Below are 14,758 nucleotides of genomic sequence, written 5' to 3'. Positions count from 1 at the left end.
CGGTGGGAGGGGGGGGGGGGGGGGGGGTTATTATCACATGTACGGGACAACAGGATTCTCGCTCGTGTGGCAACAACGACGTGTTGTGACCATTATCTTCTTGCTCGCCATGGTTACCTGAGTAGGCGTAGGCGATAACTCTCTACATGCGCCATGTTTGCATATACTCACTAATTTTCATCTAGAGCACGAGAGCCGAGAATTTTAAAAACATTGCAATAAACTGATTTTCCTTAAATTGTCTCTTTCTGTTTCATCGTCACTTCAATTTCAGTTTTGCAGGTCGGGCCGGGACCGGGCCAGGCTTTAACTCGGGCCGGCCCCGGGCGGGCTTAGGTTTCTTCAGTGTCGGGCCGGGCCGGGCCTCCATCAGTAGTGTAGGGCTCGGGCCGGGCGCGGGCTGAAATTTGCGGCCCGTGCACAGCTCTACTATAGAGTCCATTCAACAGCAACAAGCTCACGGAATGCTTTAGAAGTAACATTATTTTTTAAATACCCGTTAAGAACATCGCGCTAAAGATTTCTTCTTATTTCCCTGATAAGTTGTAGGAGAATGACATCTTATGTTCTTCAATTTGGTGATGTTATGAAAGTGTGTAATATGCCACTTTGACTTAGCGGAAAAAACTTTTCAGTAACCGCTTGCGTACATTTTTGAACCAGGTCGCCAACTTTCCATTGTCTCTGGCGTTGCCGGGCCTGGCCGGTTAAACCCTTCTAGGCTGAGATTGACCCGCAATATTTTGTATTTCTATTTTCTGTTGGCAACAAACATCATTATTATTGTTACTGCGTCCATGTTATTTTTATTGTTATCTTTTAAAGTCGTTTTCTTGTGGTTGGGCTTAGTTTTACTGCGCGAAATTGCCCCTCCTTAGCCCCCCCCTTCCCCTTAAAAAAACGCCCATATTTACTGGCGGGTTCTACCAGAGTCCTTGTTCTACGTTTCCAGCGAAGGAATAAAGTTGGGAAAACGCGCATTGTTCAATATTTTCTGAAAGCTCTCGGTTTATATTCCTCGATTTATTTTTCAAATCGTAGAAAACGCTGGGTCTTTGCTTGCCGAGAGAATAAGTAGATATTTGAGTACCCCACGTCTCCAGCTCCTAAACTGCTAGCACGCGGATGTGCCCTAATCTCTCAGCTGCCGTCCCAGCGATAGGCAGCGCTCGCCCGTGTTTCTCACTGCGTCCTGTCTTCCCCGCGCTGTATCTCTTCGCGAGATAACGACTATAACCGTCCCCTCTATCGCTGACTTAGACCTGACTGCCCGAAAAACAGGAGAGGGTCTTCTTACAATTATCTTAAAGCAGTTTTCTTACAATTATGCATCTCGTACGGTCACTGTCTTTATTTCAAGACACGGAGTACTGAACCTTCCTGAACCTCAGTGAGTTTACGCCTCGGTGGTTTGAAAGTATGACGGGTGAGCGGATGTCACAGTGCTTCAGAATTCTGACCTCGTGCATTGCCGTGAACTCCAAAAAAGAGCCCGAGGGAATTCCCATCCTATCAAACAAAAGTGCAACTTGCTTTGTTTGTTGCCAACCATCGTACCCTTTGCAAACCTCTGTTGAGTACGGGTTGCTTTTTTTTTACATTCCAGAACACCCCTATATGCTACGTAGTGAGGCTGTAATGGGGTGGAGGTGGTTTTGGTTTTATTTAAAATGATAATGAAAAGAAGGAAAATATTTTTTCCCCGGAATCTGCCATCGCTACGGGAAACATCTGAGCTGGGGCAGCGGAAATAAAGGGATAGCAGGCAGGCAGAAGAAATGAAATGGAAGAGGTGAGGAGACAGTTTGGAAGGATGGGAGGAGGAGGGGGGGGGGGGGGGTGGGGGGGGTGGAGAGGTAGAATGTTCATGTAATCTATTTACATATTAACATATACACTGGTCGGGCCCGCGTAATGTCCTTAGTTAAAGCGGAATAATAGCACGCGTGCACAACACACTGTACACTACAGCTTGAGTGGGGCGTCCAGCTGATAATCATCCAAGGCATCACACGCGGAGCGTCCGGCCACTGCACGTAACTACCTGATAATGAGGTATTCAGGATCAAATTTGACCGCCAGGCAAGCGCACTGAGTTTTATTGCGCGGTAGTTTTCAGAGTTCGCCTTCATCGAAGTTCGGCCGAGATCGAAACGCTTAACTTGTGCTTCACCAGACAGATGGCGCTTTATGAAGCACGTAAACAGTTAGCCATGTCGATTCAATTTGAGCAAAGTGAAACATGCGGCAGCGCGCTGTGTTCCTGAATTCCCGAGATGTCCCTTATAAAAATGATCTATAGACAGTTTGTAGACTTCTTATTGACTCTATTGACTGCCTATAGATATTGCCTTTTGTCTATTCATAGTCTATAGACACAAGTCTACTAAAAGAGTATGGCCAAAATTCTATAGATTGTCTATAGACTGTTTATGGCATTTGTATTGCCTATAGACTTTTGTCTATAGACAATCTACAGACTTTATAGACACTCTATAGACTGTCTAAAACTTTTTTTGTAAGAGGTTTGCCGTCGTGGAACTACAATAACGCAAGGCTGCGCCTTGCACCGTGGACAGTAGAAGACGAGGATCCGTTATGGAACGTGAGCATTCTGTTGCATGGAGAAACATACCTTTGCGGCAAGCTCGAGCATAATAAAATCCTTCTCGAGTGATGAGTTCATCACTTGCATTTGTATACTGTCTTCTTAGAACACGAAAGAAATGACAGACACTTAGCTGTTTCGAATTGTTGCGTGGTGAAAATTTGTTGACACCTGAAAAGATAAGACAAGAAGGTAGAGAATGACAGGTAGATGCAGAGCACTGATTTGCAGAAAACGGGATATTCGGTGTCATTTGATTAATTCCTTGGATATGGGCCGAAATTTGGCTGCCGCCTGATTGAATAATAGGCAATTGATATTTGTAGTAATAACTGCTTCTTTCTTTTGTAATGCTTTCAGATGCAGGTCACCGCTGAACTCTGAATGATAAGGTCACAAACGCGTCGCATATATTTCGCATGAGCACCGCTGCGAGAAAAGGTAACAGTGGCTTTTCATTACTTTGTGGATGCATGTTGTTATATTTCTTCGTTTAGCCTCCCCCTACATGCATCTTTTTCTTTTATAGCTTTTCATGTCAAGGTTTGAAAAATATTCACTGGTGAACTTGGAGACTGTTGCGAGCCTTTATTACACTACGAAAAAAAGCAGCGATTAGTTCTTTCCAACCTAAAGCGATTAATTTCAGTCGCTACCATTACCCGTGTCAGCTTCAATAAGGGGACCAAACGTGGTCGACTAAAGTTCGAAAGTGATCTCTCTGACCAGTCCAGCCAAGCAAATCGCAAGCATCAAATATCGTTTACTAACTTATCCTGTGCTGGCCTAACGCAAACCGGTCGGGGCGTGCTTTCAATGAAAATGAAACACAGCTGTCACTTGAATAGTAAGCGGCGGAGAATGCAGCTGCACCGAGGTAACCAGTCCCACTGCCTGTCCTTTAAACCACGTTTGTCCGATCAATCCCGTCAACTGACATGAATAACCATGAATAACGACTGAACCTTTTAGCTTTAAAATGAATTGCTTACACACTATCTCCCTGCGTTCGCGGCTGTGCTGTACTCAGAAACGACCAGGACTTCCTCGAACGTCAAAGAAGCATCTAAAGAAAGGGGGTTTTTCTCGGCTGTAGAATAAAAACAATTTGAATACGAACCTCGTCATCAGCAAGAGACTACTCGTGCGGATGAAAGCGCCTCTGGGAGAGAGCACGGAGACGATAACTTTAGCTAGGCAAGGAGAAACTTCCGCTGCGTCAGAAGCGCGTTGGAGCTTTCAATGAGGTAAGCATCGCACAGTTAATTTCGTCCGGGGGTATTTACCCGTCTAACGTTAAGAGCATTCACTGGCCTTTAATAATTTCTTTAATTTCTTTAATAAATCTCGAACTTAGTCGCCAGCAGCCATTCTCACTACCGCGCCGCACCCCCACATTTTTGTTTATATGTCTGAAGCTACCCTAGAAAGGCCGAGTTCTTCGGATTCACTACGCAGTTAATCCCTTTTTGATAATGTGCTTTCACCTGCCCGTATCCAACAGCGAGTAGCATATATGTACCGACATACTTTGAAGCGCAGTTTGACGCTGAAAGAGAACTATACGGATTCGTAAAGAATGAAAAAAAAAAAAAGAAGGAACTTGTTGCGGAAGCGCTTGCTTCCGTGGCCGTGATCGTCACCTCGCCGAGTCGGGTTCGACAGTCTCTCCAACCTTGAGAAGCGTAGAGCTAGAGAACGGTGAGGTAACACGCTTTGCAACCTCACTTGGCTTGACACCGACCAGTAAACTGCCAGCGCGCGCTTCTCAGCGAGTTAAATCAGAGTGGAGTAAAGTTCAGTCGGCCTGGGTCGAAACGCGTTATCGCTTCGAAAGCGGCAAGTAGTCCGATGGAAAGAGACCAGATGCGAGGGAGCTCGTTGTGAAGTGAACGTCTAACCCACTGGCCCGGTAGCAGCAAGCAGCGCTCCTCCGAAATGGGAGAGGGCGTGAATATAGGATGAGGAGGTTGGACTGGCGTCTAACCAGGAGAAGAGGGGAAAGAGGATTAACCATGCCTGTGGAAGGGAGGGAGAGGACTGCACCCGTGGAGAGGATCGTATCGAAGGCACACACGGCAAGAGGTAGCACACGACTTGCTGGTCGGACGTCCCGCCGAAGACTGCTTCATGCCGGCTCCTGACGAGAGCTTAGCCAGAGGAGAGCGGGAGAGGAGGCTTCTTGTCGCTGGGGGAGAGATAGGAGAGAGTCAACGCCGGCGGGGACACGCATCGCGCAGCGGCAGCACCCCCCAGCCGATGAAGAGAGCGCTGGAGGGGAGGGAGCTAGTAATCGCCACTGCTTTTCTCTCCCTCTTACGTATCTGACCCTCCTTCCAGCTCGCCGAGAGGGCGTGGAGGCGAACTCCGAGCAACCATCATACACACACTCGACGGTTGGCGAGTGAACATCTCGCTGCGTCGTCCCCTCTCTCTGGCAAACGTCGTCGTACCGCACGGCACACGAGACCCGGTCAGCACGGGCCCACGGTTCCCTCTCCCGTGACCCAACCCGGTTAACTGCTAGGCCCTACTTTCTCGGGTCGTCGTTGCGGGACTCGACAACGCAAAGCCTCACTTGCCAACCGTCAGCAACCCTTTTCCCGAGTGAACTCTCTCATCCTAACCCTGTACAGCCAAAAAATTTGCCCCCTCTTCCCCTTGAGGTCTATCGGCACGATCAGCTGAGCTCCGCGAACTCCGTCCCATGCCTAAGCCGGTGTCCGGAGTCTGTCGTTGCCTAGCCGCTGTCTGAGGGTCGCACTAGTCTCGAGGGTCGCACTTCTCGTCTTCCATCGGGAACCTGTCGCTCTGTCCGCAGACGGCCAAATCAGCCGTCACCGACGCCCGGGAAAACCCGCTGCTCGGAGAGAAGCCGAGGCACCGGTGAGCTGCTCTGAGGCTGCCGGTATGGCGGAGCTCTTGTGTCTGGAGAAGGACGTGGATTTCCAGGAACGGCCCGAGGGCCAGGGTCCCGTGTGTTCGTACAGGGACCCCGCCATCTTCGACGACGGCACTGTGCTTGAGAACCTGCTCAGGTCCGAAGAGAGGTACCCCATCAACCCACGCTACTTTACCTGTGTCCAAAAGGGACTGAACGTCAACATGAGGCGCGTCGTGGGACGTTGGATGTTTGAGGTTAGTGCCTGTGCTTGTTGCCTCTTGTCTTACCCTTCTATCACCATTTCTTTGCTTGCGCAGTGCTAACAGCCCTATCTAGTTTTAGCTGTGGGCTCAAGCCTCACAACTTGGGCCCCCCATCCCCTGCCTGATGGGTTGCTGGGCTCGGCTGTGTGTAACTGAGCCAACAAACTTGAAGCACTTCCAGTGGTCCAGATGGGCGTAACATTAAATCTTTCACTAGTAAATTATTTCAGTGCCAGTTGGCCCAGTTCATCAGCATGTCCAAGACACAGTGAACATTCCTCTAGCCTCTAAGGTCAGGTAGAACCTTAGCACAGGAATCTTCCTTGGAATAAGCAGCATAAACCATGGACGAAGACGATGCATCCTCTTCAAGTGCACTGCACGGTGGCATGCTGCGCATAGATGCATGACACTTGCTCCAGATGCATGCACCCACGTTTCCACGTGTCTTATGCCTCGCGCTTCCGCGAGACCTTGCACGCGGTTGCAGCAAGTGCTATTGCATAACCAGGAGTGCGCGACACGGCTGCCTCAGAAAACCGGCGTTGCTTGCATCGTGACACATGTACTTACGCCGCTTTTACTATTAGGCAACGGTGTTTAACTTCATACTTCTTCCCTAACTTTGCCACTGCGGCGGCTCTTCGCTTCGACATGCTACGAGAGTTGAGAATGGTCCGCAGTAGTCCTTATCAGTAGTCGATAAGGCTTTCGTGGAAATGATTGCGCCGTTTTACATGATGAAACCCTCTTACATGATGCAGTTCATCTCGCGCCATATTGAAGAACGCGTGTTAGGAGATGGCGCTGAATTGTAAGTGTAGTAAGAAACAAATAATATATTCCCTGCAGATACAAAAATAAATGCTGCGTGCGCCTCTGCTAGGGCAGGAGACGAATGGCTTTTACTTCTTTTTGTTTCCCGTCACGCCTTCCCAGAAGGAAATCCGCTTACCAGCGAGGGTTTGCTCGTTACACAGTGCATTTTTTCGAGAACTACTCTGTTAAGACGACGGTAATTTCTGCCTACGTGCGCAGTGGGTAGGTAGGTGGATTTCATAGGGGTCAGGGGGAGCTCGCAGCGTAAGAAAAAAAAAAATAAATAAGAAAAGGAATAGAAAAACCAATGAAGCCGATAGGCGGTTTCGGCGAACATCGTCGGCGATGGTAGTGAGCGTCTATGCCTATACAACCAACGCCCGAGACAAGTTAGCATTGACCGGCCGCCGATGTAGGGGGGTGAGGGGTTCGTCAATTTATGCCGCTTTTTATCCTTTACCTTTTCAAGATTTGCCCGGCGCGAACAGTCCTCGTCGTTTCGCTGGCGAGGCGAAGCGACGATGGTCGTTGCCGTTTTTGCTTCTACTGCAGCTGTGTGCGTCTCTTACTCGCTTATCGCGCTCCCGAGTCTCGCGGATTTCTTGGTGCATCTGCACGGCCTTCCACACGGCGTTGGAAAGGAGCCCAGCAAACATAGCTGTTTCTTCTGCCCCTACTGCTTCTTTTCTTCGCGGCTTCGATTGACGCAAGGAGGATGACCTTTGCGTACATTTCTTTTCTATCTTTTCTTTCTATCCTCCGTCTCCCCTTTGCTTTCTAGATGAACACGTATACGGCCTATTAGATCATGTTCATTTTATTCATCGCACTAAGAGACAAAACACTCATTTGGCCTAATGCATAATGTTCTTTTCATTCATGGCACTAATAGACCGAGCACTTATTTGGCCTAATACATAGTTATTTTAATTCAAGGCACTAATGGACAAAACACTTATTTGGCCTCATACATAAAGTTCTTTACATCTATTGCTTTAATAGACAACACCTATTTGGCCAAATATATTATGTTCTTTTCATTTACGGCACTCATATACAGAGAGACGTCAGGGAGCCAGAGGAGGTGACCACTGTCGTTTCTCTAGGAAACCGTAGGAGACGGTCAACCCATTTCTTAGGCACTTGAGGATTTCCACTGCAGAACAAACAAAAGGCTTTCTTTCTTGTAATCCTGCTATCAGCTCTCGCTGGAGATTATCTGGCGAGAAAAGGCCGGTTTTCACGCCCTCTCCATGTGACGACGGGACTGGCTTTTGACACAAGGCGTCCGTAAGCTTGGCTCAAAGGAGAACGTAATTAATTGGAACTTGACCGCGGGTATTACCACTAATATTTGAGAACAGGTTGAGTGTCCCGACCTCGTCCTATGGACGCAATAACATTGAGCGGATGGTTGGAGGAAAAGCCATGAGCGTTGTCGCACTAATTCATGATTGGTCGAGATGGCTTTGACGTCACACGTTGAACTGTCGAATGAAAACGATTAAAACTCGAGGTTTATTGTGACTATGAGGTCGTAGCATGGCTCAGATATCATCAAGACATGTGAGGACGTAAAGGAAATTGTTTACTCTTTAAAGATAATCGGAATAGAAACAATGACCTTTGGGTTGAGAGTCCGACACACTGCTACGCCTTTAGGCCACTGAGTCATGTTTGTTAGACTTAGTTAAAGGACGACCTTGTGTGTCTTGTGCTTTATCACGTGGTCTAGAATGCCTACTGATGTATGCTAATGAGTTTATGTAATTAGAATGCGCTAATAATTAAGAAAGTAACCAATAACCATTAACGCACTCTTGTCGCACTCCTAAGGCTATGGGCTTTTTTTTTTGTCAATTGCTGTTGTTCTTTTGTAATCACCGTTGCCTTATGAGGTGGCGAGGACAAGACGAATTGTTTTCAATTCCCGCGACTGAATTACGTAACAGGCCACCCGCAGTGATCTTCTAATGAGTGCAGAAACGAACGCGGCCCAGTATATATAAAACCTGTCGCCCCGGGAGGTTATACATAGTGTAAAGACGTAAAGTGTCCTCTAATGCAAGATCAAAAGAGATAAAATAAGAACGAACAAAGATGTGGCTTAGTGGTATTCTCGGAACTAGCCGGCGCGTTTGGCATGCTCCGCTGAAAGTGCAATGTTTTCCTGAAATCCCGATTGAAATAAAATAAAAGCAATGAACGCGGAACAAAAGAGCTAAAATGAAACAAAAGAAAAAAAAGGCGTCGACGAGCCACAGGTATATACGCGAGCGAAATCACGCTTCCTGCAATAATTGAAAGGCGAACCGCGCTTTCTCCTTTTTTGAAGACACTGGCCGGGCTTTTATTATCGTAGCTCTTGCTCCTTAATTCCGAAGTAATGCTGTATACGTGTATAAACTTCTTTTTTCCCCTTTCGTGGGCGCACTAGCAAAGTCTTTTACAGTCAACTCAGGTTTCGGCGCTCGTGGCTACCAGCAGGGGAGCCTGTATCGCACGCCGGCGAAGGCCGTTCGAAAAGACAGGTGCGACGCCGATTGGTACTGAAACAAGAAATGAGCATAGTGGCCGCAGAAAAACACACAGCGGGGAAAGATCGTGGTTCAGACTTTTTTTCCTTACCTATTTCTCTCTATAACCACCCCTCCATCCCCTTCTTTTACCTTCTTCTTTTTCATTTCTTTCTGCTTTCTTCAGGCGTTCTTTTTTGACAGCCGTTCCGCTCTCCCCGTAGCGGCGTGCCCCGCACCGGCGGCTCGATTTGTCACCCCCGTGTCCTGACTTTGCTAGTTGCGTGCACTGCACAATCATCTGAAACGACCAGGTGAAAGAAAAATGCGATAAAGCAACACGTGGCACGTACCGGTGGAGTGGTTGTCGGCAACTGGTCCCTCTTGAAGAACCTTAGCAACATGAAGGTTTAAGACATCGTAAATACGGTTCAGATCTGAAATATTCTTTGTTGTCCTGCACGGGGGAATTTAAATGCCGGGACTGGTTTTGCAAAACCTGCGACGCAACGGAGCTGGGCCTCCTCCGTGCTGCAGATAACAAAGGAGGAGATGGGTGTTACGTAGAGGACCGAGAACTCGCGCTTCGTGCGTAGTCTGCCCGGAGACGTCAGATCTTGTTTCGTCGACGTTTGCAACTTTTGCTGTTGGGCTCTCTAACTCCGTACCGTCTTCTCGGAATTCTCGTTCCGTTCTGTCATATCTTTGACGCGGTTACGGCGAGACGTTTAGGGCAGCTGACGTCTCTCCGCGCCGACAGTCTTCATGCCACGGTCTGCTGCTTGTAATCTACACTAACAGCAAGGTGGTCGCGTGTTACAGTTAGTGGAAAATCCGCGAGAGGTCGCGATGCGCCAGCTGGCTTCAGACTGCTCAGCGCAAGCAGCAGCTCTCTATAGGTGTAATACTACACAAAGAAATTTCCGAGCTCTCGTTGAGTTGGCAGTTAGATGCTACTGGACCCTCTGGAACACGCCTTCTACATGCTACTGAGCAGAATTTATTTGAATAGTGGATTTGTTCGTATGAGCGACACTTTCGGTCCTTAAGCCTTGTGGCACACATGGAGTGACCACGAAGCATTCAGCGGACCAGTTCTTTCGCTATATATTCTTACTGCACTACTGCCCCACGAAACTTCCGCCCTTTTTACATTGGCGTAAAGGAGTTCTCCAAGCTGCGATTATTGCTCGCATTTGCCACGAGAGGCCACATACGTTGGGTAGGAGCATTCATAACGTTCTCCTGATCACTCTTTGCTTGTGCATACAGCCGTCAGACTGTCGTATGCACTTGACCTTCAGATATTCTGCAGCCAAGCCCGCAGATTTCGGAGTATTGTCCTTCTAGTGTCGGCCAGTCATACTTTACCACATACAAGTGTCAGCTTGCGGTGCAGCTGATCCGTATCGAAACGCGCATTCACAACATCTTTTCTGGTAAAAAACCTCGTGCCTCCCGACCGCACCCACGTCACTGGCTGATCGAAACACTGCAAATAAAAAAAATGAAATCGCGAAACTAAGGGCACTCGAGGAGGGAAAGGTATCCACTTTTCTTCGTCGCTTTCTTCCACCTCTTGGAGTCCTTCGGCCGACCCCTCTTCAAGAACTATATCTCTCCTTCAGGCCGGATGGGGGTTCTGGAGAAGGGGGGAGGCCTCCTTTTGTCTTACCCCATCGTTTTTTATCGGTACAAGCACACCGGTGACTTCTGGCGCGCTTTCGCCCTCTGTGTGTCATCGGTGGGACGAGAAATCGAGCCTGAGCGCAGCCCCGCAAAGCGCGCGAAGGCAAGAGGAATGCGCGCGCTCACAGATAAGACTGGGACGGACGTGCCCACTCGTGCGGATGCATTGTCTTTACGGGGTGGCCTCTCTTTAGAGCATCGCTGGTCTTGGAGAATCGCTCCGGACGACAAGAGAGAAAGTCTTGACACAGGAGTCAAGGGCGTGTAGTCAGCGTCTCTTGTGTGTCTAGTCCAGGGTTGGTTCTTCTTCGCGGTTTGGCCGCGAACCAGTGTGAGGAAAGAAATACATGTCGAGTGCTTTGTTGTCGATGGTAGACCCCTTACTACGACACAGGGACACTTTGTAAGGCAGGGTATAAAACGTAATGAAACGTCGATAGTGGTAATGAAGAATGGGTTAGTGCTCCACCTCATTTGTACTGAAACACAGGAGTGTTTTGTTGTCCGAAAAAAAAAAGGCTGTGAAGCTAAAACAATATAACTAGGTGTAATTTGCTACAACCTTGCGGGTCGTTGCGTCGTCCGACAGGCCACTCTGTGATGAAAACCTAACTGTAGAAAACAAGTCGCCATGGCTAATGGAACCAAATACTCGGGATTCCCAAAAAGCTCTCTTTAAAGCATGAAATTTTAGCACCTACTCTTTCGTTATCTGCGAAAAGTGTGACAGCAGTGCATCTCTGCTTTTCATGAAAGCGCTTTCGTAGAAGTATAATCCCCTGACCAGGCGAATAGCTTTGAAGGGTCACCCAACACTTAGCCGCGCTCTTAACACGTGCGCTAACGCTTGCGTAGACTCCCTTATAGACGAAAGAGCAAAAAAAAAAACGCGAAAGAGCGAATAGTGCTCGATCCGCAGATCGCTTGCGATGTTCTCGCCGACCGCGTCCTGCGTTCGTCAGCAGGTGTGGGAACGCTGTCAAGCGCATCTCCTCGCCGCCCTGACGCCCTTTTATCTACTCCCCGCTCCTGATATAGAGTGCACGTGGGCGCCGCTTTTGAGGGTTTTTTGTTTGCTCCTTTCTGTCTTTTTTTGTTTCTCGCTTGTCTCGCTTCTTCGTTTCCCTGATATCACAGAATATACCTTCCCACTACGGTCTACTGTCAGCTGTTCTTCAGGGCCCCTGTATAGCCTGACGTCACAGTAGGCGCCTCGGCGTGATGACCGCACACACGCAGCTCGGTGGGCAGGAACACGCCTATATGGGAGTAAAATGTAGTAAGCGGTCCTCCAGCGCACACCCTTGTATTAAAGGGAGTGTGTTAGAGGACACCTTTACTCCCCTTTCACTCCCTTTTATTTAGAGAGGCGTGCATTGAATAATACACCCTGCGCATGATGCGCGTGATTGCATGTTCGTCCTTTCCAGTACGTTTTGCATCTAAAACTCCCGAGCGGAAGCTTTGTCCAGGGTGTACAAGGGGCGTTTATATACACAATTTCAGCGCGTTCGGTTTGCAAATGCACGTCAGGGCCAGTTCATATATATAAAATGTTTCTAACAGGCAACTCGCATTCTCTCAATCTCGTTCATGAGGTAATCTCCTCGTTCATGTTTCTGCGCTGTAATATTGCCTTTGGAAGCTACAAAACCGTAAGCTAAAACGCTGCTTCGGTAGCAGCATCGTATAGACGCCGATTTCAAATCAATATATATATATATATATATATATATATATATATATATATATATATATATATATATATATATATATATATATATATATATATCGAGCACAGTGAAAGTAATATAATCCACTGACTCAGGTGCATGAGCTGATTCGAGTCGATACTTCTTGCCTAAAATTCGCTTTCGCAGCCGTATCGCTCTTCATGTCAAACCTCTCTCTCCGTACTCGAAATAACTTATTCGAGTATCGAGCGATACGGCTCGGTGCGAGCCCAGCATGTATCTCGCACACATATGGCGCCAAACAATAGAGCCGCCGATAGCCGTTAGGAAGAAGGAACCGAGATGTCTCTGCTCCGCTAACTGGTTTCGGACAAGTGGGTGATCTCTGTCGGCGAGAACACCTTACGCCTGTTCGTGACGCGTGAAACAGAGAAGGTTATTTCTTTTTGTCATGCACCTCTCTTTCTTAAGATTTTCTTTTATGACAAAGTTCAACTCGAGGGCATGTGTCAAGGTTCTTTAAACAGTTTGTCCCGAACGGGTTGCCTCTGCGGCACGAATATGACGTTGAAATGAATGCTGCCTTCTGGCTTGACTTCCAGAATATGTGGTAACTTGCAAGTGCCGGCTTGTAGTGTTTCGGATATCGAAGTCTACATAATTCCTGTGCACTTCACACATAATATCCTTACTAAGGCAAAGAGTGCATGAAGTCCAAGTAAAGAGGAAGGTTTAGATACCTCAATGTGCTCCAGAGCATATTCTACAGAGAGCATTTTTGCTGGAATGGAATAACGTCTCAGTTGGTAGACTGCGCTTAACCGGTCGTGTTGTCTTCAACTGTGTCTTTGTCAACCTAAGCAGCGCACGTCTTCCATATGCTACAGAGGTACTCGAGTCCTGGACCGAACATTAAATGGCCGTAGTCGCTAGTATATGATTAAGAGTCTACCAGTTAAGAGTCTCTACCTGCTGCTACCTACCAGTTGCTGTGCACTTAATTTTGAGCCTGCCTTAACGAAACCTGTTCCTTCTTTGCCCTCTCCCTTCCTTGTCCCTGTTGCCCATGACAACAGGTGTGCGACGTTGAACAGTGCCGTCCGGAAGTGTACCCTTTGGCCATGAACTGCTTGGACCGATTCCTCTCGGTGAGGCCCGTGCGCAAGTGTCAACTACAGCTCACGGGGGCCGTGTGTATGCTGCTTGCGTCCAAGTTCCGCCAGACCAAGCCCTTGTCCTTGGAGAGGATCGTCATGTTCACCGACTACTCCGTCACCAGGGAGGAGATGAAGGTGAGTCTGCATACTTTGTTCCCATTCTTTAATGTCGCTTGAAAACTGGAGGGGGAAGAACTGGGCAAGGGTGATACTTAGGTGATGCTATAGGAGTGACCTCCTCGCAGCTGTAGCTGAATTCACTATTGTCGACACGATGGAAATATCTTCCTGCTGGACGGCTAGTTAAGCTTCGCCGCTCGTAGTAGCAGAGCAGATTTCGAGACCTCGGGGAAAATAAAGAAAACGATAGGAAAATGGCGGCATGGCCAGTCGTGGGAAACGACTCTGTGCCGTCAACATGGCCGCTCCTTTTTCTAACCACTTGAAACGTACGCTGGAGAAGCTCCTTAAGTGAGGGGCGCTTGAAGAAAAACGTAGACAGAACAGGGCCCGCGCGCATCAATCATGCGCTGTCGGCGGCTCCTAGACGACAGTGCTACCGCCATCTTCTGGGATTGTAACTCTATATCGAGCCTACAGTGCACTTTTCGAAGTGCCTTGCCACCGTGCGCGCCCCGAAAGAAAGAACGTGCCGTGGAAATAAGAAGAAAACACGACGGGGACGCTAAGGAAAGCAAAAATTTCAACGGAGAGAAGCCAGTAAGCAAGGACGACGGCGATGCCCCTGCACAGATAAAAGGAATGCACGGCAGGCCACGGAGCAACGTCCTCCTAAACTGCCCTGATAGTCTGGCGTCGCGGTATAGACCCCCCTGACGAGTGCACAGAACTGCCGCTTCCTGCACTTCTTCCGTACTTCTCAACTCCTGTTTGCTTTCTGCATTTTTGCTCTGTTTACCCCTTTTTGTTCCCTGCACCGCTTAGGATCCTTCGCTGTAAAGATGTGTCGGGAAGGGCCATTGATGGATTGCACACAAATATACCGAGTGTACGTTAACAGAAAAACGGGGCGTATCTAATCGGGCATCATCCTTGGCGACGTCTCTTAGCACGCCAGGTGACATCAAAGGGCCGCGCGAAAAAAACGCACGAAGAAAGCGGAAAGTC

At 48.3% G+C, this 14,758-nt stretch overlaps 1 protein-coding gene across 1 annotated transcript in view; it reads left to right on the top strand.

Moving 5' to 3' along the window:
• The first annotated feature begins 2,949 nt into the window (after positions 1-2,949).
• The window catches only part of LOC149330199 (G1/S-specific cyclin-D2-like), a 75,406-nt gene continuing 63,597 nt past the window's right edge, over positions 2,950-14,758 (top strand). Inside the window, exons 1-3 of the mRNA XM_089560806.1 lie at positions 2,950-3,049; positions 5,430-5,746; positions 13,550-13,765. Of these exons, the coding sequence (XP_089416932.1) occupies positions 3,028-3,049; positions 5,430-5,746; positions 13,550-13,765 (555 nt within the window). The 5' untranslated portion in view covers positions 2,950-3,027. The remainder of the gene's footprint in view (positions 3,050-5,429; positions 5,747-13,549; positions 13,766-14,758) is intronic.

Source organism: Amblyomma mixtum, chromosome 9, assembly GCF_055824585.1.
Source record: "Amblyomma mixtum isolate Tamu chromosome 9, ASM5582458v1, whole genome shotgun sequence".
NCBI lineage: Eukaryota > Metazoa > Arthropoda > Arachnida > Ixodida > Ixodidae > Amblyomma > Amblyomma mixtum.
The sequence above is the reverse complement of the archived record's forward strand: the minus strand, read 5'-3'. Positions and strand labels throughout refer to the sequence as shown.